Here is a 26,164-nt window from a genome sequence, read left to right on the forward strand (position 1 = left end):
CCCACAGCAAACCTGGGGCATCCTCGCGCTCTCTGCGATACCCTCCTCTTCTCTTCCCTCGCTCATGACACTCTAAGACCTGGAATATTCTTCTCTCCTGGCAATACGACCTTTCTTCTGCCCGGAAATCTCCACTATTAAGACTCAAGTTAAGTGATGCCTCCTGCCTGACCAGTTAGGATTAGTCACCTCATCCCTACCCCCACAGCCCTTTGTACACAGCAATCCCTATGATGATAGTCAGTGAACGTGAACTGGAAGAGAGGGTGAAAAGAGGGTTGGACATAGCTAAACGCTACTCTGCTGTACCTTCTCCGGCTGCTGAGTCAAACCTGGCTGACAGGGCTGCATTCCCAGCCAAACCCGAGAGGTAGGCTTTTCAGTCAGGGGGAGGGTTGTGCACTCATGTCCCCTGGTCATCTGCTCAGCCGTGTCTCCAGGCAGTGCTGGTTCAGCAATTACACATTTGGTCCCTTCCCTGAAGACTCCCTCCTTTCTGGTGCCGAGTGGAAACCAAAATACTTCCTGGAAAAAATCAGAAAATGTATGGATCTTGTCAGGCTTCTTAAAAATTGATACAACAGCAGGTTGAGTGGGCTCAGAGGATGGAGTGCAGAAATGAATTTTTCATCTATTCACTAGGAAGCAAGCTATTTTAAATTTGCCAAGTATGATGTATGTTTTCCTTCCTCCATAAATCAACTCTCCTCTCAGGAATTTTAGATCTATATATTGATCTGCATGGACCGTTGTCCCTTAAGTATTCACTCCATTAATCATCAAGTAATTTCCAGGAAAGGATGTTCGCAGAGATCACTCACTCTAACTCTTCTGAAGTTGTTAGCAGACAACTATATATACTTCGTGAACAGGCCAGAGGCCACCATTCCGCAGTGGTCACTACCTGAAAATGAAACTCCACTGATCAACCCCAATACCAAGAGGCAACTGTCCTTTCCTAGTGAGTCTACAGAAAGAACAGAAAGGAAGGCCAGAGTTGGCATTTCCAGCAGTAGGTCCCAGGAAGCTACTGTGCATCCAACTGGACAGTGTCTGGACAAAGAGACAGGGCCATCGTCACCCAGGGAGCCAGGGGCCTCCCCGCCGGAGTCTGGACATTCCTTGGGGGTTGGGAGTTGCAGGGAAGATGCCACTGGTTCTTGTCTCCAGCACAGAATCTCTACCTGAATTCTTCACGTAATCAGACTGCTTGAAATTGCACCAATTAGATACTCATTTAGGAGATGGTGCCTATCAGTCATTTACACATTGGTGTCATTTACATTCAGGCCATTGTTTTTCCCTTAGCACATCACCATAGTCAATTATTTTTCTCTTCACACAGACCATGAAGAGGGGTTTTGAAGGAAAGAAGCAGGAGGGAAGCGGTGGGGAAAGTTGACTTTGGAGACCAGGCATTATTAAGCAGGGAGAGTTAGGGCTGGGAATGCCTCAAACGCAGCAGGAGAGAGCCCAGGGCACAAGGAGAAGGGGAGAGTGTTGCCAGAGGTAAGAGACTCACCGACTGGAAGGTTAGAAGGGCCAGGTGAAGGCCCAAAGGGAGAGGACGGCGCCATGGGCACCCTGCACTGGAGACCCTGATGGAACAGGTGCCAGTGGTGCTGGTGTGCGTGCAGCCCCAGTACAGCCATTAAGATACTGAAATGCAAACTCACAGCCCCACATCTGAAATCACCGGGTCCGGGTGTGTCCCAGGATTCAGAATCTTTCTGGGTTTTAGAAAGGCAGTACAGTGCAGACGCCATAGAAATAGCCTCGTGTCAGTAATGAAACGACAAATGTTGCTTCTTGGATTTCAAATTTGCAGATAAGAGATTTGCACCTGTGTATCTGTACTGATTGATAATCGGCCCACAGTCTCTTCCACCACCAGGGCCCTCACACTGCACCCCACCATCCGGCAATTGAAAGCTATTGCACAGCCAGAAGCCTGGGGCCCCTACTCCAACACCCCTCACCAGTGGGTCCAGATACTGTGTTTTCTCAGCCTTCAGGCTGCTAAACCTTTCTCCATGAGTGAAGTGTGTGGTGATTGGTCACAGGGCCCCTGATCCTCAGAAGCGGCTGTGGTGCGGTGGGAAAGCCCTGGGCTTGTAGGCGAAAGGCTGGGGATCTCGTTTATTTCTGCCACTCTCTCACTGGGTAACCCAATTAGCACCTCTGAGCCTCAGTGTGCTAACCTGGAAAATGGGAATAGAATACTTCACATGGTGGCTAGCAGGATTAAGTGAAATGGTTGGGGTTAAAGTGCTTCATAGACTGCGAATTGCTATTCACATATAAGCTACTATCATTCCTAGCACCAATAATGAGGAGAATGAAACCAAACAATGTACGGAAAAGTGCTTTGTCCACTGTAACACATACACAAGTGGAGTTGTATTGTTATTATCGTGAACCCGCTACCCCAGAAGAGGGTCTGGCTCCCCAGAGCTGAGGTATCCCTGCCGTTAACCTCCTCCCTTCAGCCCCTCTGTCCACCTTCCCATCCCAGTCCTTCCTCCATCTCGTGCCGTGACTGGTCCTGGGTAAAGAGGACAGGTAAGAAAGGGCGGGGAGCCCTGCTGAGGGCCCTGCCTGGAGAATGGCACACAAGAGGGCTTGCCAGGGGGAGGCAGCCCTCAAGGCAGTGAAATGCCTTTGATGGGCCCTCAGCAGGCAAAACCCAGCCAGGTCCCTGCAGCCAAGGGCAGACAGAGCATCCATGCTCAGAGGCCAGCCCAAGCTCTCCTGCTCTGCCTCCTGGGCAAACCTTTTTACCTCTCTGAGCACTGGGGTCCACAATCGCATCTTGAGAGTAATGATGCCCTACTTCAGGGGGTCATGGAGAGAAATGCACATGAAGACCCTTCTACACGGCAACGCATGACTCAAATGTGGTCATGTATTATTGGCGTGGGAAGGAGGGGGGGGGGTGCCACGGTAGCTCAGAAGCAGAGGTTTCGTGGCTATTGAGATGAACCGGCAAGGTTTGCTGGGGAAAACCAGACCTGTCCTTGAGCGGGCTGGGGCCACAGGCTGCAAAGCATCTCGAGGGGGCAAGCTTCCGTTCCCTGGGCCCGGACAGACCATTCAAGGTACTGTTGAGAATGAAAAGAGTGGAATCCCCAGCCCACTGGATCACATGAGTTATTTCCTGTGCTCTGCTCTGTTTTGCTTTGTGTTTAATTCTAGATTTTTCTCAATTTATAGATGTGACTTGTATGTGTGATGCCAAGCCCTGGAAAGCTAACAGCATGGCATTTGACAGGATTGATGTTGTGTGTTTTAACTGCAAGCAGCCCAACCCTCAGCAAAGTCTAAATCGAACACTCCAGAGCAGTGCTCCCAGGGTGCACGTCCCTGGGTGTGAATGGGTTGGTGCTGCATCTCTGGGCCTTGCTATGGAAGAGTCCTCACTCTCCCTGGCGGGACCCAGCAATCTGGACTGGAGTCTATGTGAGCACCTGAACACCTCACCTTTGAGTATACACCAGAGGGTCTCATTGCATCCTCTTATTCATGACTGGCTTCCTTTGTAAACTAATTATTATAACACAGAAAGTGTTTCCAAGAAACCTCATTGTGTGGAGACAAAGCTGTGAAATTCAAGGTGTGAACAGTTTCATGCCGAGGACTGTGGTATAGAGGGAAATGGCTTTTAGTTGCTTTCTCCTTTTTTTTCCTTTACTCCCTCTTAAACCCCACTGTTCTGATTGCTGAAATTAACTGCTTTTTCATCGATGAAGAGAAGGACATTTCCTGCGGGATGCCAGTATTGCTTGACAGGCTCTGGCCTATAAATTAACCTCAAAGATGATGCCAGGACAGACAGACTGAATATTTAGGAAGGTATAAACCACATCCATCCCAAATAGTCTCTTCGTTTATATTGCAAACTTTGTCCTTAATAAACGTCTTTTTATTCTACGTGGAACCTCCTTCAAGGAGGAAACAGACACACCTTGTAAATTTCACCGCTTAACAGTAGCCTCATTACATGGGCGCACATATCGTGTGTTATAGAACGATGCTGTACTAATATTCTTAACTTTCAACAAGTAACCAAAACTCCAGATTATACAGAATAAGGTCCTAAATTATCTGCACCTGCAACTCAGGTTAAGGATTACCATCTCAACTACCTAGGATGCCCTCCTGCTTGGGAACCTCACCGTGACTGTTTTTAACCTTTGAAGGAGGCTTTGGGAAAACAAATTAACGACTCGCATTGTCTCTCCAGACCCAGGGGGCAGGCTCTCCTCGCTCCTCCCCCAGCCACACCATCAGCAGGCCCATCCCCATGCCTGTGCGGTCCGCGTCTGCCTGCTCCAGCCCGTCCCACACGCCTCAGGACTCCCTCACGGGGGTAGGGGGTGATGTTCAGGAGGCGTTTGCACAAAGTAAGTGGGGTCACGTTTTGTTGTGTTCTGCTTTTTCACGTCGCACATAAGTCACCACAGTCTGTTGAGCGTTTAGAATCTTCGGAGCCACGGTGTGGAAATGCCAGGGTATTCCTTGGCCCCTGGCCCCAGAGCTGTTTCAGAAACTCCTTAGGCTAGCCTGTTACTCACTTCACCATCTTACCTTCTTTCAGCTTCTATCTCCCTGCTCCATTTTTTATGAGTCTTTGCTCGTTAAGGGAAGGGACAACCTTTCACCAATATCCCAGGAAACTTTATAAATGTAACCCATTTTAAAGTTCTGAAAGATCTTATTTCCTTTATGTTAAAGCAAACTCAAATTGAGGTTAAACAGTCCCAGCTGAGGTGGGATGCAGCCCTGCAATGAGCAAGCAGATAATTTAATCATTTTACAGCTGCCCTAAAGAGTTGACCATTGCCTCTGTAATACAGGGCCAAAGGGTTGGAGGTTCAGCCTCCATAGTTAACAGGAGCACAAAGACTGATAAATATAACAGTATTCTCCCACCTGCTGCCTTTTCCATTCACACGCCAGGGGTAGGGGTAAGGTCTTTCAAGACAAGTGATTGTATTCATTTGGAAATATTTTAAGACTTTTAAGGCTTTTTCTTGCCATCACTTTTTACATTTACAGAAAGTTCAGGGGAAAAAATGCTTCTGCAGACCCTCACTCTGCGAATCTCATTCCCAGAAGTAAACACTATTAAACAGTTTGGCCCTTCTCAGTTCTTCATGTACATACAATTACGTATGTTTCAGTGTGTTTTTATAAACATCTACCCTTCTTTTTCACACAAGCAAGACCATCCATTGCATTTTGGTCGGCAAGTTGCATTTTCTTTAAATTAGCAATATATCATGAACGTCCTTCCAGATCCTCACATATAGATCTAAGGAAAAGAGAGATAGTTGACTACTAGTTTTAAGGCAAAAAGGAACATAAATGAAGTCAGAAGACAAAAAAATAGGCTTGAGGAAAACGTTTCCAGCATTAAGTGGCAATCAAGTTGCATAATTTCAGCTACTCATAAAGCATATAGAAATCAGTAAGAAAAAGACATCCCCGAAACAAAAATAAGTGAGGGATATGGAAAGAAGAACTATAAATTGTCAATAAAGATATAAAGAGGTGTCCAATATCACAAACTATTGTAGAATTACAAGTATCACCTCTTGCCTAGCAGATTTTTAAAAAAATTAACATTAGTAATATCCACAAATAGCAAGAGTGTGAGGAAAGAGACATTCTCATCCATTTTGTATAGGGGATAAAATCTTACATTTTAAAGGAAGAGAATGACGTACTCTCTGCTATGAGGGAAAAGGAAAGATCCATAATATGGCGCTTTTTTTCTGAAAAAGAAAATAAGTTATACAAAAAATTTTTAAGCTATTCAAAATAACTTTCTTTTTTCATCTTTAGAAGAAAAAATGTCCTTTCTCTAAATCTGATCTTAAGGAAATTTACACTATCTTAGATCTATGAGCTTTCTATATTTTTTTAATGTTTGTTTATTTTTGAGAGAGAGACAGAGAGAGAGTTCTAGCAGGGGAGAGGCAGAGAGAGAAAGAGAGGGAGACACAGAATCCGAAGCAGGCTCTAGGCTCCAAGCTTTCAGCACAGAGCCCGACATGGGGCTTGAACTCACAAACTATGAGATCATGACCTGAGCTGAAGTCCGCCACTTAACTGACTGAGCCACCTAAGAGCTTTATATTATAATTGTTTTCTCTGATCCCCTTGGTTTTTTAATTTACATGTATTTATTATTTTACTGAGTTTGACTTTCTGAGAAAGTACAGGATGAAATGTGGCCTATAGGCAGCTCCTAGCTCATAAAGAGCTCTTGCTGCCTAAGTTCATCTGCAGGTCGGCTGTTTGGAATCTTGAGCCTTTTTTTCCAAAGATATTATGTTCCATCTCTACCTCACACCCAAGCCAGCCGACAAATACCCATTTAACCCTTCGTGTGCCTGAAACATCATGGTAATCTTTGTCTACCATGGAGAAACCTAGTCTAAGTTGCAATTCAGGGTATTAGACATACACCTTCTGCCCAGGTCTTAGCGCAGGAGAAGAATCTCCCCCCGTCTTGTATGCTCTGGGGCCTTCAGGGGTTCCCATTCCCCAGAGATACCTATCATGATAGGGAGAACTCTGGGAGCCCTAATGAGAGATAGAGACTGTGGTGATGGAGATGGCAATCCCATGTGCTGAGCCACCAGGTCATGGCTGAAACGGTAGCGGCAGCTGGCAAGGTGCAAGTCTCCGGGCAAAACCAGACTTTGCATCTGTGTGAGTTTTCCTAAGAAAGGCGACAATAGATACTGGTTTACCTGGGACCATCCCAGGTTGTGCCACATCACAGTCTTATTATCATACCACCCCCTTTCACTTGCAAAACTCTCCCAATTTGTACAATTAAATGAGCCCCTCCCTCATCCGTGGCCATGTCTTCTTAACATCGAAGCCATTACCCTAAGGACAATGTATTTTTTCAGAAAATAAGCCAAAACACCTTTGAAAAGGAGAGGTCTTGGAAGTTTTTCTTGCTTCGGGATATCGATGTAGATGATAAACCGCACAAAAAGTGGGGGGAAGAAAGGAAAAGCTGTGTGATTTTTTTTTTAACCATCATTTCTTCTTCACTCAAGGTTCAAGAAGAAACTTAAGAAATGACTTACTGGTAGCAGCAGATTCCATCACTAACACCATGTCCTCTCTTGTGAAAGAGCTGAATTCCGGTGAGTCCCCGGTCCCCTCTCCTGTATCTGCTCTTTGCAGAGGGACCCATAAGTGCCAGGGGCCTGTGTTAGAGATCTCCTCATTGTCAAATATAAAAAGGATTTTTTTAAGATCTATATGATATTTTTGGTATATTCAGATATTTCAGCACTGTTGCTATTTTGCTAACAAGACGATTAATTACATGCTTAATGCGGAGAGTTTGAAACATGCCGATAGGAATAAAGAAAAATACTAAAATTGACTTGTAATTCTAGTATTTGTAATACCTATTATTTGTAACTTGTAATATATGATCCAATGTGACATGAAGCTAAAGTTATTTTAGAAGGTCAAATGTTTTATTTACTAATTTAAACTCTGTTAATTTGAAACGCGTGGCTATTTGAATGAGGCTAAATTGAAATTTACCTTTGCGATATGTCTAAAGAGAGATCTCCCCAGAAAATAAAGAGCATAACGTTGAGTGAGACTCTTTATGCTAATAATACTACATGGAGTTTTTAAAACTTTAACAGCATGAATATGCAAATAAATATCTTACCAGTTACTAATACATCTCATCTGTTCCATAAGCCCACTTGGCAAGATATTTGTCTGGCACGACTCTGGTCCCATAGTTTGAGATTACAAAAATTATAAGAAATAAAACTTCAATATTAGAAAAATTCCGGATTTAAGTTTCTTAAAGCCGCTATAATAAGAACTGAAGTAATGAAAATTGTTTCTGCTAGTCTGGATTAAGATTAGCAACTAGGATAAAAATGGCAGTAGTTAATACACCATGATTAATGGCACGTACCCACTGCCCTAGCAAATGATGACTAAAAATGTTACTCTTATGTGGACACTTCATATACTATTAGTTTATATTTATAATACATTGAAATATTAAGTGAATGTAGTATTTTAAGGTTTGTATTTCCTAAATTAAAATAATATTAAGCAAAATTAAGAACAGTTTTAATGAAGACTTTTGTAGAAAGGGTAAAAGAGAAGTATTAAGAAACTAAGCCAGTTAAAACACAAAAATTCCTCATAATATTGAGATTAAAAAAAAGACAATACCATATACCAAATAATTTTCTAGAAATTCATGTATCAAATGTCATTTTGAAAAAAAAAATAATAAACTCCACTGACTTATGTACAATAACTGGTTGATGTTTTATACAGCGCAGGTTGTATAAACGTAAGGTTGACTTATGTTAAATCTAGCCCTTTATTGGCCAATCATAAAATAACCTAAGCCATTCTTCATTTCTTCCATCTTCCCTAATAGAGGTGGGGAGTGAAACTGAGAGTAATGTGGATTCTGAATTTGCACGGACTCAGTTTGAAGATCTGGTTCCATCGCCAACCACTGAAAAGGCTTTTCTAGCACAAATCCACGCCCGAAAACCTGGGTACCTCCACGGTGGCGCTACCCCCAGCACCATGCGTAGTGACGTGTGAGTATCTTCTGCTCCAGAACATTCCTCAGTAACAGAATACTCAGTAGGGAACATAAGAAAATAAAAACATGGCTGCTTAGTCCTTTATTTTGGAAAGGTACGACGCAGAAGAGGTAGAAGGGTGCTACATTAAATTTGGTATTGGAACTTTGCCCTCTCACTATATAGTGAGAATAGCGATAACTAAAAGCGAGCAGTGCTCATTGAGAGCCTCCCTCACCCAAGGCACAGTGCTCGTTGTATGCAAAATAGTATTTAAAACTCCCTCCCAGCCTTCCAGGACTCACAGACTACTAAATCATTCTATCTTCTAAATTTACTCTATTTGCCCTTAGAGGACCAGGTGATGCTGGAGAAGCCTCTATTCAGAATGAATGTAAACATCATGAAAGCACTTGGAATTGAAATAAGTAAATATATAAAATCTCATTATAAAGAAATCCAATCTGGTTGACTTGTTGAGTGTGTATAAATCTGACCTTTGAAAGACATTTTACAAAGATTTTCTTCCAATTAAGCTTCTGTAGCTTGACAGAAACCAGCAGAATCAGTGACGTCCTCTCTAGACTTTCTGTGCCCCTGGATCAGTTCAAACTCAAAGTAGACAGGAAAGCAAAGCTGAGAAACAAAGGGGGAGCTAGGACAGATGTACAGAGCCCATTTGGGAGGTAAGGAAGGCAAGGAAGCAAGGGAACCTTGAAGAGAGGCTCATGCAGCTGTGAGAGACATGGGCAGGCGCTCACCAGAAGGGCAAAGGGGATCACTGAGCATTTAAATTACGGAAGCAGGGCTGCTGAGTGCCTCGGTCCACTGAACGTCTGACTCTTGATTTTGGCTCAGGTCATGATCCCAGAGTCATGGGATCAAGCCCCAAGCTCTACAGTGAGCATGCAGCCTGCTTAAGACCCTCTCTATCCCTCTGCCCCTCTCCTCTCCCCCACTTGCACTCTCTCCCTCTAAAAAATAAAGTTAAAACCTTAATTAAAAACATACTGCAGAAGGGTGATGGTGTTTAATGTGAAAAGTTCTGCTGACTAGTCTTCAAAAATAAACTGGCCAGTTTCAGGACCCAAAGAAGAAACTAACCAGAAGCCTTTCTGGCATTTTGGATCTCAATCCAAGTAGCGAGTAGACCAGTAATAGTGGGGAATTATAAATGTGGTTTGAAAGCTGGTTGTGAAAAGGCAGGCCTTAAGATCATAACAAAACAGTTATAACATGATTTCAAATAGTGATAGGCTGCTGCTTTTAATTTTAGTTTGTTGTCCTTTCCTCTGTAATTTAGAATTATTTGATTTGTTATTCAGAATGGTGAATTAATGGTCATCAGGTTAGTCTGGTAAATAACGTATCTGTTTGACTTTTTATAATGGAGCATTTACATGTGGTCACCTAAAGTCTTCTCGTCCTGATCCCAAGATCCAAGCCTGTAGCTAAGTCTACCCCAGTCCACTGTCCCTGGTAGGCTGGTGCCAGAACCAGCCACCAACACGGCTGCGGGAATTGGGGAGGGACAGTTCATAGAGGCCTCACAGACCTATTTAGCCTGGCCCCAAACCTCTAAATATAATGAGAACATGTCATACAGACATTAATAAATGTAAACAATGGTATTTAAGTTCCAACCCAGAAACTTCTACTTGACCACTCTTTTCACTTTAGGGGATGTTTTAATATCTGCACTACCTAAACATGTACTGTGTTTTACCCTGAGAATATTTTAGTCCTATGATTTAGGTCGTGAATTTATGTTCAGTCTCAGGAAGGGTTTTTATAAACTGGGTGGATACATGGAAATAGAATCACACATTAGTGAATGAGATCATTGCTAGCTATTTATTTCATGGTAGAACTGAATAATTTAAGTAGATTTCTTAGATTCAGAACTAGTATAAATTTTTAAGATCCAGAGCTATGAGTTCAAGTATTACCTTCCAGACACCGAGGAGCTGATATTCTAAGACTTATTCTACTATAAAAATAAAGCACATGGGTGCATGTGCCTACATATGTACATAACACAAAGAGGGTTAAATTATGAACAAATGTCCTTAATCGTTATTTCACTAGAGGGCTCACTTTCCTTATAGAAAGTGATCTTGGTTTCCATTAGAAAAGAAAAGAAAAGAAAAGAAAAGAAAAGAAAAGAAAAGAAAAGAAAAGAAAAGAAAAGAAGTCCTCAGATTAAGAAGACTGTATCCTCCCAAAAGATAAGGCTGCCCTTTTTAAGATTGACAAACACTTTAAGGGCAACCCATTCCTGCAAGTCAGAGGAAAACACAGATGGCCAGTGATCATCAGAGTGCCATAGAAAAACTGCATATGAGAATACTTTGATCATGTCTATCTCCAGATCTCCAAAGTTTATAAAAATTTTTTCTGTTAGGTAACAGAGGACACTGAATTGAAATTAATTGAAACAAAGAAGTGAACTGGGGGTCTAAGTAAACGGGCCCCAAACTACAGCTAACACTGGAGTTCCACTCGTACTTTTAAGATTTGCTCCCAGGGGCACCTGGGGGGCTCAGCTAAGTGTCTGACTTCACCTCAGGTCATGATCTCATGGTTCGTGAGTTAAAGCCCTTCATCAGGCTCTGATGTTGGCCCAGAGCCCACTTTGGATCCTCTGTCTCCCTTTCTGCCCTTCCTGACTCGTTCTCTCTCTCTCTCTCTCTCAAAATAAACAAATAAATAAACTGTAAAAAAAAAAAAAAAAAAAAAAGATTTGCTCCCAAACACCCCTTGTGGTGTATTCCCAGGGTCACAGAAGATGGGGACCCCTACGTGCAGCCAGAGGATGAGGACTATGAAAATGACTCTGTCCGGCAGCTGGAGAACGAGCTCAAAATGGAAGAGTACCTGAAGCAGAAGCTGCAGGATGAAACCTACCAGGTATGGGGAGCCAGGCCCAGCCCCCAAACCCCAGCCCTCACCCCTCGGTGGCTGGGTCTTTGACATGACTCAGAAAATCCCTACCCACTCCTTTCTTCCACCTTCCCTCTCCAGAATATTCTGCGTGCATTACTTACTCCACATATTCTAAACAGTAAGAACTGTAAATGCTTCTGAGAGCTACAGCTCACCATTAATTCTTAGAAATTCTGACCCGAAAAGTGAAAAAGTCCTCGTAGCCTTAGTGGAAATGCATGGGGATGGATGGAAACAATCCATCTTCCTCCAAGATCGCTGAGAAAGATGTTTTTTATCATGAATTAAAAACAAAAAAAAAGATACAGGGCACAGGGCACCCAGAAACTGAATAAGCATAAATATATCTCCTCCCTTGAATCATTTGCCCTCAGCTTCCCCCACTGCCCGCCTCATGTCAAAATAAATATGTGGGAGAGTATCAAATCTCATGGAGAAATGGGGAACCGGTGAACTGCAGGCCCCATGTTCAGCAGGGTGTGGATGGACAGATTTTCATATATACTGAGGTATACTATTAATCCACCTGAGAATTTACTGGACATAACACATGCAATTGGGAATAAGTGTTGATTAGTAAGTCATCCTAAAAGGGATGCGTTTTCCCCATGGAGTAGTTCTACTGCAGTGTTTGTCTTGCTTGAATGTTTCTCTTCCCTGTAATTCACAGGTGTTTTCTTGAGGCTGTGGGAGTTCAGGGATGTTTGCGTGGTTGAGACCTACTGCCTCCTCCCAGGTCCCCTTGGGATAGTTCTTCATGTCAGGCTTTCTGTCCATTAAGCAGACAAACCTCTTCCATACTCTTAGATGAGCAGCGTCCCCCTCTTAGTCTGTTAGTGAAGGAAAGAGAAGCAGAGAGGGGGCGCCTGGGTGGCTCAGTCGGTTGGACATCCGGCTTTGGCTCAGGTCATGATCTCACGGTCTGTGGGTTCGAGCCCCACGTCGGGCTCTGTGCTGACAGCTTGGAGTCTGGAGCCTGCTTCAGATTCTGTGTCTCCCTCTCTCTCTCTGCCCTACCCCTACTCATGCTCTGTCTCTTTCTGTCTCAAAAATCAAAATAAACATTAAAATTTTTTTAAAAAGAGAGAGGCAGACAGAACAGATTACCTCTACTTCTCGTATGTTTATGGATTGTTTTGAAATATTTTCCCAAGAAGAATGTAGCAAGAGAAAAACTGGAGCCTACCAACCCCACCCCAATAGTATCAACTTTTTTTTTTTGTTTTTTTTTGGGGGGGGGGGGGACAGAGAGAGACAGAGCATGAACGGGGGAGGGGCAGAGAGAGAGGGAGACACAGAATCGGAAACAGGCTCCAGGCTCCGAGCCATCAGCCCAGAGCCTGACGCGGGGCTCGAACTCACGGACCGCGAGATCGTGACCTGGTTGAAGTCGGACGCTTAACCCACTGCGCCACCCAGGCGCCCCATGAAATATTTTCCCAAGAAGAATGGAGCAAGAGAAAAACTGGAGCCTACCAACCCCACCCCAATAGTATCAAATAAAGTTTGGCGCCTTTGGAATGTTCCATTAGCCTTTTCAGTTTAACAACGTTTTAGAAGCAACTAAAATGTAGGCTTAGTCATAAAAAAAAAAAAAGAAAAGAAAAAAAAATCAATGATTGTATGTAAAGCCATGAGTCAATGCTACAGAAACGGAAACGGTCAAATTTGCCTGAAGGGGAGACCCAGGGAGAATGCTCTCACTTTGCCACTTCTATGACCCGTCCATGGAGGGAAATTAGCCTGGATGAAGAAGCTGCCAGGGTGTCTCTGGGAACTCTGAAGGATGGCATTCCTACACGTATTTCATTTGGCTCTGCTGCATAGAGGGAGAGAGGGATGTGGTTAAATAATCAATGTTCTGGTTCATGCTGTTCAAGGTGCCTGTTAGACCTCCCTCTTTGAGCCCATATCAGTTTCTGGATTGGGGTGACAACAGTAACTGAAATTCTAGATTTTTTTTAAAGGGAGACAGTCATTTCATATAAAATATTAGATTTTTATTTACATGAATGAATTAGGAACTTAACCTTGTAGGAGTAAAATGAAGGGAAATTCTATTAATGGCTTAAGATCCAACTGGAGTTTTCGCCGGTTAATCTTAAGCTCTTTCTCTCCTTTCCTTTCCATGCCCAGTGGCTTCCAGGGAAAGGCAAAGAAAAGGTGTAGGAGGACATAGTAGGCCCGTGGGTTCCCACTCAAGACGCATGCCCTAGAGAACGTTGAAGTGGTTTTCCTTGACTACTCTGTGAGCACATGCTTGCTTGATGGGTCGGAATGCTGTTTTCGTTCGTTGGACTCTCTCTGTCTTTCTGCATGGCTTCCAACCAAATAATTCACCAGCTTGACCGCGTCACAGACTTGACATATCACCTTTCTTGTTTGTGTCCTTTGTCACCCGCAGGTCAGCTTGCAAGGTTGAATACAATATCCTTTTATCACTCTCCTCTCAAGTAAGTACCGTCTTATTTAGGAAGAAACGTGGCCACTGTATACTGAACTCCAATGACTTGTAACCTAAATGCACAATCACTCTCTCTTAGGTGTTTCTGTGTTCTGTGTGATAAAATATCCTCCTTCCCTGCTGATGTCAAAGAATCATCCCGGCCTGTGGAGCATTACATTATAATCCAGTGGAGATTTGGCAGACAATCTTGGGAATTGACTTTTTACTCTATTAATTAGGAAAATTGGCACAGAGACTTCTGTAACACCAGAGATGCCCCCGAAATCTTCTGTGGCTGTGAAGCCTCATCACCAATCCACTAACAGCATCTGAGTTTGCAGCCTCTCTGTCCCTTGAGAAGGAAAAGTCCAGGCTTGCTCATCACGTCCAGAGATGGGTCAGCTTCTTATCATGCTGTATTCAAGACCCAAAGATCAAATGTGTGTGCTTTAACAAGTAAAGGCAAAACCATGTATTATTTTTTTTAAAAAAGGAAGCAAAACAGAGAGGAGAAATTCTGCAGCCTTATATTTTTGGAATAGTTGATTCAGATTCACGGTGGAATTCAGCAAGATACAGCTTAATTTAAAATATCATTTACATGGCATGTGGTTCCCCACCCCCGAGGACCTACCTACATACATGGGAAATCCTCAGTAATGTGTTTAATGTAGAGAGAATAGCACTGGATTGGCAGGACCACGTGAGTGTAGCCATCTGAAGCTTAGACTCTGGACCCTAATAGACCTGATTTCAAATACGGATTCCACCAAATCACAGCAGCATAACCTTGACAGATTATTAAACCTCTGTGAACCTCTGTTCCCTCTGCACAACATATATCATGATACTCACCTCACAGTGGAGTTGTCTTCACCGGGGTGTAGTTTTTAAAGAGTTTAACATCGTGCCAGACACACCATAATTTATTATGAGCACACACATACGTGCCTGGAACCATGCTTAGTGCGTTACAAGCAGTTTCATCCTGGGGAGCTGCTGTAGTTATTTTGTAAGTGTATGGGAATCTCCGGGACTCAGAACCAGCTTGCTCTCTGTATTTTTATAAACAAAGCTAGGACTCAGCTATGTGCAAATAATTTTATACACCTTTGGCCACACTGTCTCATAAGTCGAGCTCCTTTCTCTGGCTCCAGCCAGTGGCCCTTTAGCTGTACCCCATACGGTTCAGAGTAAAGGCACCTCTCACATTCTCTGGCTGGCAGGGCCACGGGACTTGTATCTACCTGAGTGATGTAGTCCTTCCCACCCATAGATTTCATAAGTCTATCCGACAGATGGTAGTAAAGTCCACTCTGGCTGCTAAATTTAAAAAGGAATATATAGCTCTTAAATGACAAATCAACTTGAAAAGAATACATCCTAACTCACGCATTACTGACTGACCCGTCTCAGTCCTCAGGTTAGGATTAAGCAAGTAGAAATCGTGACATAACTGCTGTTAAGGAATATACTTTAGGAGCTTTGAGGCCTTTTCAGTGTGAAAAGAAGGATCTGACTGTCTGCATTCTAGTCTACCTCCCTTGGATTTGAGAACGCCACAGCACATGCTCTCCTGATTCATTATGACCACGGTGAAAAAATTCCCAGGAGCTGTTTCTGAAAATATCTATTCCGGTTATAACGAATCTAGTCCCAAAGGAGCAAGCCTCTCCTTTAACAGCATTTTCTTTCTCTTAGTGCCAGTGATTGGATCGTTTTTATTCTGCACATTATTTAAACATCAGTAACTAGTTCTTAGAAAAATATTTTTCTTAAAAACTAATGAAATGTCTTGACATAAACTCAGATAAGAAGTGGCATTTGGGTCTTCTACCTAAAAGCCAAAGATCTCAGTTCGCTAAAAGTTCTCAGGCCATTTTTTTTTTCATCTTTTGTTGTCAATCTGGCGGTGAAAAATTGAAACAGTCGTGGCCTCTGCCATTTCCTACCTCCCCAGCGGGCATTCCACAGGACTCTAAACATGAACTAGCCTGTCGCTAAATCAGCTCCTTAGGCCAAATTTACTTAAAATCTTCTGGATCAGTCCAGAAGCCAGTGACTTTTCATCTTTGTGGCTAGTTCTATCCTAGTATAATTTTTCTTGAGGCAGCCAAGAAATACAGCTGAAATCTTGCAACCGTTTATGCTATTGAAATCGATTTGTCTGGGCTTTCTGATTGTGCTGCAAGACCAGAAATTATCCCAAAGCCGTGCCTTTCTTACCCAAGAGTCCTGAAGCCGGCTTCGTTGCTGAAAGTTCATTAGGGGTCCACCAAGGCACAGCCCTACATGGGTACGGGGCAGAGGGTGGGACGCCAAAGAAATAAACGACCCATCCTCTGCTCAAAAAGAGCTTCAGTCCTGTTTGAGGGTAAGAATGCACTCATCAATACTAACAGGGGTGAATAGAGCGAACCTTGCTTTCCAACGAGCCTCTTTGGAAGAAACAGTATATGTAATGTCTAACACTAAATTTAAGAATCCACCAAAACACCATTTGGGCAGACTCAGATCTTGGATTGGGCCCTTTTGCCTCCCTCTGGCCACACGATACCCCCCTCTCCTTGGCCAGCCACATCCTAACTTCAGAAACCGGGGGCTTGGACAATCGAAAGTGGGTATTTTTTTCTAATTATGATGTCATTCTGATGGTAGGTTAGGGGTCGCATCTGCTGGTCGGCTGAGGACAACACAAATATTCCTGTTTGTGTGGCTTCAACCCTCCAGATGCCTCCAGCGCCCGTGAAGCAAGAGACTCAACACAGAGGATTCCTGTCCTCGCTGCAGCAATAGCAGTAGCCCATAGTGTCCCCGGACGTTGGTTTCGGATTGTCAGAGGAAGGGAGGACAGAGAGAGAGTGTGTGAATACGTGTGTGTTGGGGGAGGCGGGTGGGGGGAATCCTAAGCTTCATAACCCTGATTTAGAGGACAGTTTTCGTCTTAAAAAAAGAAAAAAATCACACGTTCCTTATTCCCAGGCAAGCTATAGTCAGACAGATGATGAAGGTAACAGGAAAGCTGGTGGTGAAGGAGAGCCCCGCACCCACCCACACAGAGGAGAAGACGCGGCCTGGCAGCAGCCTCATTGGAGAGAGAGGAGCCGCCCGCACAGCAGCTCCTGACAGACCCCCCCCCCCCCCCCCCCAGAGACGCGTTCTGCCAACCGGAGCGCAGCGAACTTTTCGTTCTAAGATTCCTAGTTCTTAGGTGTGTGTTTTGAGAAGGGAAAAAAAAAAAAAAAAGACTTCTGACGTCTGTTCGAAGCTAACTTTTCAACCACATCTTCTGTAACATGGCTCACCCCTGGTTAACAACAAACAAAACAAACCAACCACCGCAAGGACAACAAAAAAACAGAACTACAGCCACACACGCGCACAGATGTATCCCACAGGCTGAAAACCCACGCTGCTGTTACTCACGATGGCAGTGTTAACAAGCATTTTCAACCTTTGCACATGATATTGAACCTGTTCCGTTTACAATGACAATATTAATACTGTGTACAGCTGGAAGTTTGATTTCTGAATTCTTTGAGATTTTAGCGAAACAGTTTATTATACACTGTACATTTTTTTTTTCCACCACGGTTGGGAAAAAAAACAACCACTTGCAATCATTCACTAACCCTGAAGGATTTGGTACCTGAGTGTCCAGACTCAGAGCCCGGAAGCCAAGAAGGGTCCTTGGCCCGCAAGATCCGCATTTGTCTCTAAGTCTCTGTGAGCAGTGACTTGAACCAATCACACCAGGATAATCCAGTCTTCGGGGCTTCTTTCCAGCTTGGGGTTGTTTTCTTTCAAGATACTCTAACAAATCAGCCATAGAATTTAGTGTAAATATTTTTTTTTTCCAAATAGTTATCATACTCAAAAAAAAAAAAAAAAGGCGACATTCAAATTATATAGAATCTAGTTTTTAAAATCAGCACAGATCTTCTTAAAAACTGTGAACTATGTTTTGAAATACTCGTTACTAAAGCTGTTTATAAACCACAGGTGCCATAATATCCCCAAACGGACTAAAGTTCTCTCTACTCTTCCACGGGCTCGTTCCTCTTGTTTTAGCTTTAGGGAGCATGTCTAACCGCACCGCTCATCCACAGGTTCCCCTATCAGGCCGTTTGGAGCCCTTCAGCTTTAAATGTACAGGCTTAAAGTGCGCTTCCAAATGCTCACTCTCCTTTTATTTCTGAATGTTTATTGCCTTAGCTGGCTTACCTGGTGTTCTGCATGCAGCCTTCTGTGGTCATGTGCGAGGAAACAGGCTCTTCTAAGCTGAGTTGGGATTTTGCACTCAGTGAAAAGCCAGTGTGCAAAAGAACTGTCGAAGAAGAAAGAATGAAAGCCTCTGTTGACGGTCCTTTATGAGGGCCCTCGTTGGGGAGCGCTTAACGACCTCCCTTAGGGGTTCTGGGGAAATGAAAAAATAATCCACTTGTTTCAAGATTTGATGAGACAAAAATCCTGCTACATACTGAATATGTTATACTTAAGTTGGCAACTTCTCTGGCATTCCTGTCTCCTTTAAAAGAAGGAAGAGAACATCCGTTTAGAGCAGTGGCTCTCAAAGTGTGTTCCCTGGACCAGCAGCATCAGCATCACTTGGGAATTTATTTAGAAATGCAAATTCTTAAGCCCCAACCCAGGCCTGCTGAATCACAAACTCTGCGTATTGGGCCCAACCAGATGTGTTCTAATAAGCCGTCCAGGTGATCCCTGATGCACGCTAACGTTTGAGAACCACTGCTTTAGGGTAAAGTTGCATAACAAAATCTCTAACGAGGCCTTATTCAGAATAAGCGAGAAAGGCTCTGAGTCAACCTCAAAGCTTCAGCAATTCCATTTTGCTTCCGGGGCTGGCAAAAACCTTCTCCCCCACCCCAGGTAGTCGATAGTTGGTCTGTGCCCAGCTGAGAAGAGACATCAGGACACCTTCCAGGTCCCCCTCCAGAGGGCTCTCAGCTGTTCCCGTCCCTGCGTTTGGTCACAAACCATCTCCTTGGCTGCCCTTTGGAACAAAATCGCTTGCCTTGGGGACCGTAAAGCTCTCCGCCGGCATTACTAAGAAGCCCGTTCTGTCCGTTGATGTACTTCATCATACTTTCCCCAGAGAACCAGCCTGACAAATGTCCCTGAAAACAGGCTGACACCAAAGTGGCGCAACTGCACGGTTGTCAGATTTCTTTGCACAGATGGGTTTTGTTCTGGGTTTCGTTGGTTTATCGTAACGTTCATCTCCTTTCCACTGCCCATCGTCTGTGAAACCGTACCTCTCTAGATGGAGCAGGTGGCCCCTCGTGCCTCATACTCGGTACTTAAAACCACTACATCCCAGCTACCTACATTGCTGTCAGCTCTCAATCATAGCCAGGTAGTTCTTGAACTCGGAACTCTGATCCTGCAAGTGGCGCTCAGCCACCGACTGGACCGAGCTGACCTCTGTTGTCACTTTGTGTTTCTCCATCAAAATATTTGTCTAAGGTATGAACTATTGGGCTGATAGCCTTCCCCCTTGTCATAGCTTTCATTGCCAACTCCATCACACGGTTGTCGATAGCGTCGTACAAAGCCATTGCAAGGACTCTGCAAACTGCCACCAATGACCAGTTCCTGACTAACCAGCCACCTTTTCTTTCTCTTAGCACCACGTCAGCACTGAGACCAGACTCAAGCACCCCTGTCCTGTAACCGAGACAAAATGGCGTGTATTGTTTTGGGTTTTTGTGTTTCTTGGCGGGTTTCTTTCCCTGGCTCTCCAAATTTACCTTTGGGACCTGTTCTAAGTGCAAACCCAGCAGGTTTCGCCTGTCCTGTCCATTAGCTACAATTATATCTCGCAGGGGTTGTTTCTTTCTTGTTCCACAACAAATTGCACATCCATCATCATCGGGGATGATGGCCTGTTAATGAGCACTGGTCTAACACAGCCAACCACCCTCCTCCACTGCACCATGTGAATGGAGGGAGGGAGGATGGAGGGCAGAATCTACTGTATGAGATTCAGGAATCAGTTGTGGTTGGTCAGGACGCAAGTCGGGGTAAGTTCGGTTGGTCAGAGGGAGATGTGCTGGAGATTGGGAAAAATGGATTCTCGAATGATCTCTATAAGGCAGGGAAGGTTCATTTGTAAGTAGTAATGTGAACTGAATTGCATAAGAGTGTGGCCTTTGTTGTGATATACTATGTATTTTCTTATATGCATGAGCCAAACTGTTGCATCATAATTTAGCACTGATGTCTGCTTTTATTTTGGTCATCCTTGTCCACCCTTATTAGTTCTGGGCTGTTAACTGTAGATAGACCTTGTAAATACGGCAACCTTTGGTTGCTGCAATCACCTTGGTTTGATTCCGCCCAAGGAGCCACAAACAAGAACTCCACTGTGTCCTCAGAAGAAAGGGCATTTTTACTTTTGAACCAAAAAGAGGGGGAAAAAATCAGAAACGTTACATCTGGAGGCTAATTAACTGCAAGACATTTTTAATTATGACTACTGTAATTTGACACCATTTGAAATAACCAATTCAGAGACACTAAAGCTTTCACACTATTCATTGGTATTGTAACAAAACTACTACTGTATGGGTTTTTTTGTATTGCTGTTAAGTATTGTTTTGTGTGTGTGTGTGTGTGTGTTGGAACCTCCTGGGGACATGTTATATTTTGAAGTGATTAAACTATTTAATTGTGTGTCTATATTTTGGAATGGAATTATTTCTTCATTAAAAAATGTTTTTAAAAACACTATATCTGTGTATTTTATACCTTTGTTTCAATGAAAACTTTCTGGAGTCTGTTGACAGAAGAAAGACAAGTCAGCACTTGCAGCAGGAAGCGGGACCTGTCAGTTGAGTATTAAGCAACTAGAGCAAAATTTCTCACCTTTCCCTGCCTTTGGAGACACAATTTTTTTTGAAGAGGGAAAGCCTTGCTGTACTCCATAGGGGATGAGTGTGAGAATAGGAATAGCTAACATAAAGCTTGCTTTCTATCTGACACGGTTACAAGCAGTTTATGTTACTTGACCCGATCCTTTGAATCACAGCATCTAGCCAGGTACTTGGCAATTATAAGCTCCCCACTTATTTGTTGAATGAATGAATAAGTGAATTCGTGGCTTTTATTTGGTGTGTGCTAGAGCTGGTGAGGAAGGAGAATCGGCACCTCCCAGAGGTCAGTGTGCTGAGAGCAACAGGAATCAAATGAAGAGTTCCAAAGAGCAGACAGAAACTCAGGGTCCGCAGCGGTAATCACCCCCTACATTCTCGCCTCTCTCCGGGGAACCTCTGGATTCCCATGCAATGTTGGGTTGTGTGTTTTGTTTGCTCAAGGAGCCGATTCCTTTGCAGAGCCAATAGCAGAATCTGTGAGTCTGGCTCCAACACTTCATGAATGGCATTTTTGGGAACTCTGAGCTGGAATGTTGCTGAAAGTCTGTGCTCACAGAGTCTGGGGTTGATTTACAGTTCATGAAAATGCTATAAACACTCCAGAGGCACTAGAGAAAGAAACCAAGAGGCTCTGCTCTACATCAAGTGCCGGGGCAAACCCTGACCTGATACGACCACTAGTGGGAGCTCAGACACCCCATCCCATTTGGAGGTGAGAGACCAAGGCAGGTCCATGGGTGTCTTTCCAAGTCTCTTTCAGCTGCATCTCAATGTCTCATCCTCTCATCTCCTAGGAGTCACATGTAGCTCTGATCTCTACCTTAGCATTTCCTAAATTTATCTAATTGCCAAAGTCACCTGAAGAATCCATTAACCAGACTTAGCAGGTCTAGCCAGGGCCAGGGAATCTGTATTTTTTAACAAGTGCCTCTGGTAATATAGTCTGACAGATTTTAAGAACGACTCTCCTCTTGCTACTCAAAATGTGGTCCAACGACCAATAGCATTGGCATCACCTGAGAGCTAGTTTCAAATGCAGAAGCCCGGGCTCCAAACCAGACCTACTGAATTAGAGTCAGCATTTCCTCAAGAGCCCCAGGGAATCTGTGTGCACTTTAAAATTTAGGAGGCACTTGACCTGGATATCAGCTTTAATCCTAGACTTCTAGGATTAGGTTCAGTTGGGTCCTCGGGGCATGGAATGACAAGCCAGGAGTCCTCCTTAAACTAAGTGTCATGCTTCTTGAACGTACAGTGTTTTGATTTAGTAAGTCTGGGATGGGGACTGAGATCTGCATTTCAAATAATTTCTCAGGTGATGCTGATACAGGTCTGAGGGCCACACTTTGAGGTGCAAGGCTATGGGTTTCTTCTTTTTTTTTATTTGTTATTTTTTTTAAATTTACATCCAAATTAGTTAGCATATAGTGCAACAATGATTTCAGGAGTAGATTCCTTAGTGCCCCCTACCCATTTAGCCCATCCCCCCTCCCACAACCCCTCCAGTAACCCTCAGTTTGTTCTCTGTATTTGTGAGTCTCTTATGTTTTGTCGGCCTCCCTGTTTTTATATTATTTTTGTTTCCCTTCCCTTATGTTCATCTGTTTTGTCTCTTAAAGTCCTCATATGAGTGAAGTCATATGATTTTTGTCTTTCTCTGAATGACTAATTTCACTTAGCATAATACCCTCCAGTTCCATCCCCATAGTTGCAAATGGCAAGATTCCATTCTTTTTGATTGCCGAGTAATACTCCATTGTATATATATGTATATATACCACATCTTCTTTATCCATTCATCCATCAATGGACGTTTGGGCTCTTTCCATACTTTTGCTATTGTTGATAGTGCTGCTATAAACATGGGGGTGCATGTGTCCCTTCAAAACAGCACACCTGTATCCCTTGGATAAATGCCTAGTAGTGCAATTGCTGGGTCATAGGGTAGTTCTACTTTTAGTTTTTTGAGGAACCTCCATACTGTTTTCTTTATTTATTTTTTTTTTTCAACGTTTATTTATTTTTGGGACAGAGAGAGACAGAGCATGAACGGGGAAGGGGCAGAGAGAGAGGGAGACACAGAATCGGAAACAGGCTCCAGGCTCTGAGCCATCAGCCCAGAGCCTGACGCGGGGCTCGAACTCACGGACCGCGAGATCGTGACCTGGCTGAAGTCAGATGCTTAACCGACTGCACCACCCAGGCGCCCCGACCATACTGTTTTCCAGAGTGGCTGTACCAGCTTGCATTCCCACCAACAATGCAAAAGAGATCCTCTTTATCCGCATCCTCGCCAACATCTGTTGTTGCCAGAGTTGTTAATTTTAGCCATTCTGATAGGTGTGAGGTCGTATCTCATTGTGGTTTTGATTTCTGTTTCCTTGATGATGAGTGAAGTTGAGCATTTTTTCATGTGTGGGTTGGCCATCTGGATGTCTTCCTTGGAGAAGTGTCTGTTCATGTCTTTTGCCCATTTCTTCACTGGATTCTTTTTTGGATGTTGAGTTTGGTAAGTTCTTTATAGATTTTGGATACTAATCCTTTATCTGATATGTCATTTGCAAATATCTTCTCCCATCCTGTCGGTTGCCTTTTAGTTTTGCTGATTGTTTCCTTCGCTGTGGAGAAGCTTTTTATTTTGATGAGGTCCCAGTAGTTCGTGTTTGCTTTTGTTTCCCTTGCCTCAGGAGAAGTGTTGACCAAGAAGTTGCTGCGGCCAAGATCAAAGAGGTTTTTGCCTGCTTTCTCCTCGAGGATTTTGATGGGTTCCTGTCTTACATTGAGGTCTTTCATCCATTTTGAGTTTATTTTTGTGTATGGTGTAAGAAAGTGGTCCAGGTTCATTCTTCTGCATGTCGCTGTCCAGTTTTCCCAGCACCACTTGCTGCAGAGACTGTGTTTATTCTGTGGATATTTTTTCCTGCTTTGTCAAAGATTAGTTGGCCATAGGTTTGTGGGTCCATTTCTGGGTTCTCTATTCTGTTCCATTGATCTGAATGTCTGTTCTTGTGCCAGTACCATCCTGTCTTGATGATTACAGCTTTGTAGAATAGCTTGAAGTCTGGGATTGTGATGCCTCCTGCTTTGGTTTTCTTTTTCAAGGTTGCTTTGGCTATTCGGGGTCTTTTCTGGTTCCACACAAATTTTAGGATTGTTTGTTCTAGCTCTGTGAAGAATGCTGGTGTTATTTTGATAGGGATTGCATTGAATATGTAGATTGCTTTGGGTAGAATCGACATTTTAACAATATTTGTTCTTCCTATCCAGGAGCATGGAATCTTTTTCCATTTTGTGTGTGTGTGTGTGTGTGTGTGTGTCTTCTTCAATTTCTTTCATAAGCTTTGTATAGTTTTCAGTGTATAGATTTTTCACCTCTTTGGTTAGATTTATTCCTAGGTACTTTATGGGTTTTGGTGCATATGGGTTTCTTTTAAGGTAAATTCTAGGGATCTTGTTACTGGTAAGTCAGATTTGTGCATTTCTATACATAGCAGGAAAGATACTCAAGTCTAAGGACATGAACATAATGGAAGCTCAGTTGGCTGGATCCCCATGGGTAACACTGCAGCAGTTAAACTATACAGTGAGTACTGGAAGCAGCTGCATTTAAGTATTCTGTCAAAGAAGAATCTTTTGCTCCAAGAATTGAGGCCTTTGTCTCCATGATACAAAGAATCACCAGGGAGTAGGACTCCATGGTCATAGTGGTCGCCGAAGGGCGGATTTGCAAAGTTGGGATAGGGCCACGTGTGGTGAGAAGAAGCTGGCAAAGTTTCAGATTCATTATTCCATCAGAGCACATCAGCTACTGAGACACGCAACACCCAGGAAGAGGTTCTCTGGGCACCTTGGAAACCTAGACTGGGACTCTGATGCCATGGACTATGCTGGGGCACTATGTTGTGATGGAGCCACCTCCGCTTTTGAGAACCCAAAGATACATAAACAAGTATGTTCATGCAGCCTTATCTATAATATTAGAAGATAATAGACCCTAACAGAGGAACACTTAAGCTACTTATGGCAAAATATGGTAGGCTGGAATACTAAGAAGCCATAAAAACTGATGATGAAGATACATATTTATCACCAAGGAAGATGTTTACATAAGTCCGGCCAAAAGCCAGGTTATAAAATAGTGTAAGAATGATCCTGGTTTGATAAATATTTGAGTGCTGGTGCATGGAAAAATATACATCAAAATGTTGATGGTCTAAATCATGGGATTGTGGGTGATATTTTTATTTCCTTCATCAGGCTATTCTATCTTTTCCAGGTTTCATGCCATAAGTAGAGTAAATGGGAGAATGGCTGGATGGATAAGAAACACCAGGGTTGGACAGTTTCTTCAATTCAGTAACAAGGCTACTTGAGTTAGCCAACATCTTTGAAGGGCATGTCTAACAATGAGAATTTTTCTATGCCTTCAGTAAACAGAGGATTCTCTTTTTGCCTGAAGAGATGCTCAATAACATTAGTATGCCACAGACCATTGGAAAATAGGTGTATGCTTGCTTTAAAGAAAACCTAATAAAAATATCAGAGGCTTATGAGTCAAGTTAAATAATGACAATTCATCCTCTTCCCAGTGCTAATCGGTTCAGTAATAGGTAGAAACAAAGCAAGTGAACCAGTAATGTTCCCCATGTCTGGTTCTCCTGTCTCATGTGTAAAATGGGGCTAAATCACACTGGTGGTTGTCTCCTTTGCTTTCCAGTCTCCTAATTGTGCTCCTGAGGAGGAGGGCTGCTAAGGATAAGTCTTGGGCAAGAACATCTGTTGGAACACAGATGGCAGTAGGTAAATGGTTTCTCTGGCATTCTGTTTTTCTGGAAGTCTCTTTGTAGCTGCTCTTTCTTGAGAACAGATACTCTCTGAAAATATCTGGGAAGGGCCAATTAGACCAGCCCTCCAGCTTGAGGTGGCTCAATCAAGTGGCTCATTGCATGTGTGTCAAATTGAATTAATCATATTCAAAGAATCTTTTTGCTGGTTCTCGACTCCTGTGTTTTCAGTGAAATCTTGGGAAACACTGAGTGGAAACTCGTGTTTGTTTTTCCTCTCAGGGCCTTAGGGGATTAGTTGTGTGGCATAATAAATGGACAGTTTGACTATGATTTCCATTTCCACACTCCCTTATGGTCAGCTCCCTACCTTCTCTCACTTGGGGAGATCAATCCACAAAGACAACACTGAAAACTTAGAGACTGTGTTAGGCACTCAATAACAACCAAGTTAAGATAGAAAGCATTTCCTTATTGACCCTTCAA

At 43.3% G+C, this 26,164-nt stretch overlaps 1 protein-coding gene and 1 long non-coding RNA gene across 22 annotated transcripts in view; one reads left to right on the plus strand and one right to left on the minus strand.

Moving 5' to 3' along the window:
- Positions 1-20,751, plus strand: part of DTNA (dystrobrevin alpha) — a 259,746-nt gene extending 238,995 nt beyond the window's left edge. For 9 of the 21 annotated variants that reach the window (XM_043558577.1, XM_043558578.1, XM_043558579.1 and 6 more), the window contains 6 exons: positions 4,244-4,403; positions 7,080-7,169; positions 8,453-8,621; positions 11,384-11,516; positions 13,957-14,005; positions 16,981-17,654. In XM_043558577.1, the coding sequence (XP_043414512.1) occupies positions 4,244-4,403; positions 7,080-7,169; positions 8,453-8,621; positions 11,384-11,516; positions 13,957-13,974 (570 nt within the window). In that variant the 3' untranslated portion in view covers positions 13,975-14,005; positions 16,981-17,654. Of the gene's footprint in view, positions 1-4,243; positions 4,404-7,079; positions 7,170-8,452; positions 8,622-11,347; positions 11,517-13,956; positions 14,006-14,095; positions 14,480-16,980; positions 17,655-18,213 lie in introns of those variants that run through there. The other 12 variants (XM_043558568.1, XM_043558567.1, XM_043558571.1 and 9 more) reach the window with 7 other exon arrangements.
- LOC122470694 lies at positions 88-18,329 on the minus strand. Its single transcript, XR_006293974.1, has 3 exons — positions 18,223-18,329; positions 17,648-17,811; positions 88-525 (listed from the first exon to the last, which is right to left on the minus strand). It is a non-coding gene; the product is annotated as an uncharacterized LOC122470694 (long non-coding RNA).
- Positions 20,752-26,164: the final 5,413 nt, after the last annotated feature.

The sequence above is a fragment of the Prionailurus bengalensis genome, chromosome D3 (genome assembly GCF_016509475.1).
Source record: "Prionailurus bengalensis isolate Pbe53 chromosome D3, Fcat_Pben_1.1_paternal_pri, whole genome shotgun sequence".
In the NCBI taxonomy this organism is placed as follows: domain Eukaryota; kingdom Metazoa; phylum Chordata; class Mammalia; order Carnivora; family Felidae; genus Prionailurus; species Prionailurus bengalensis.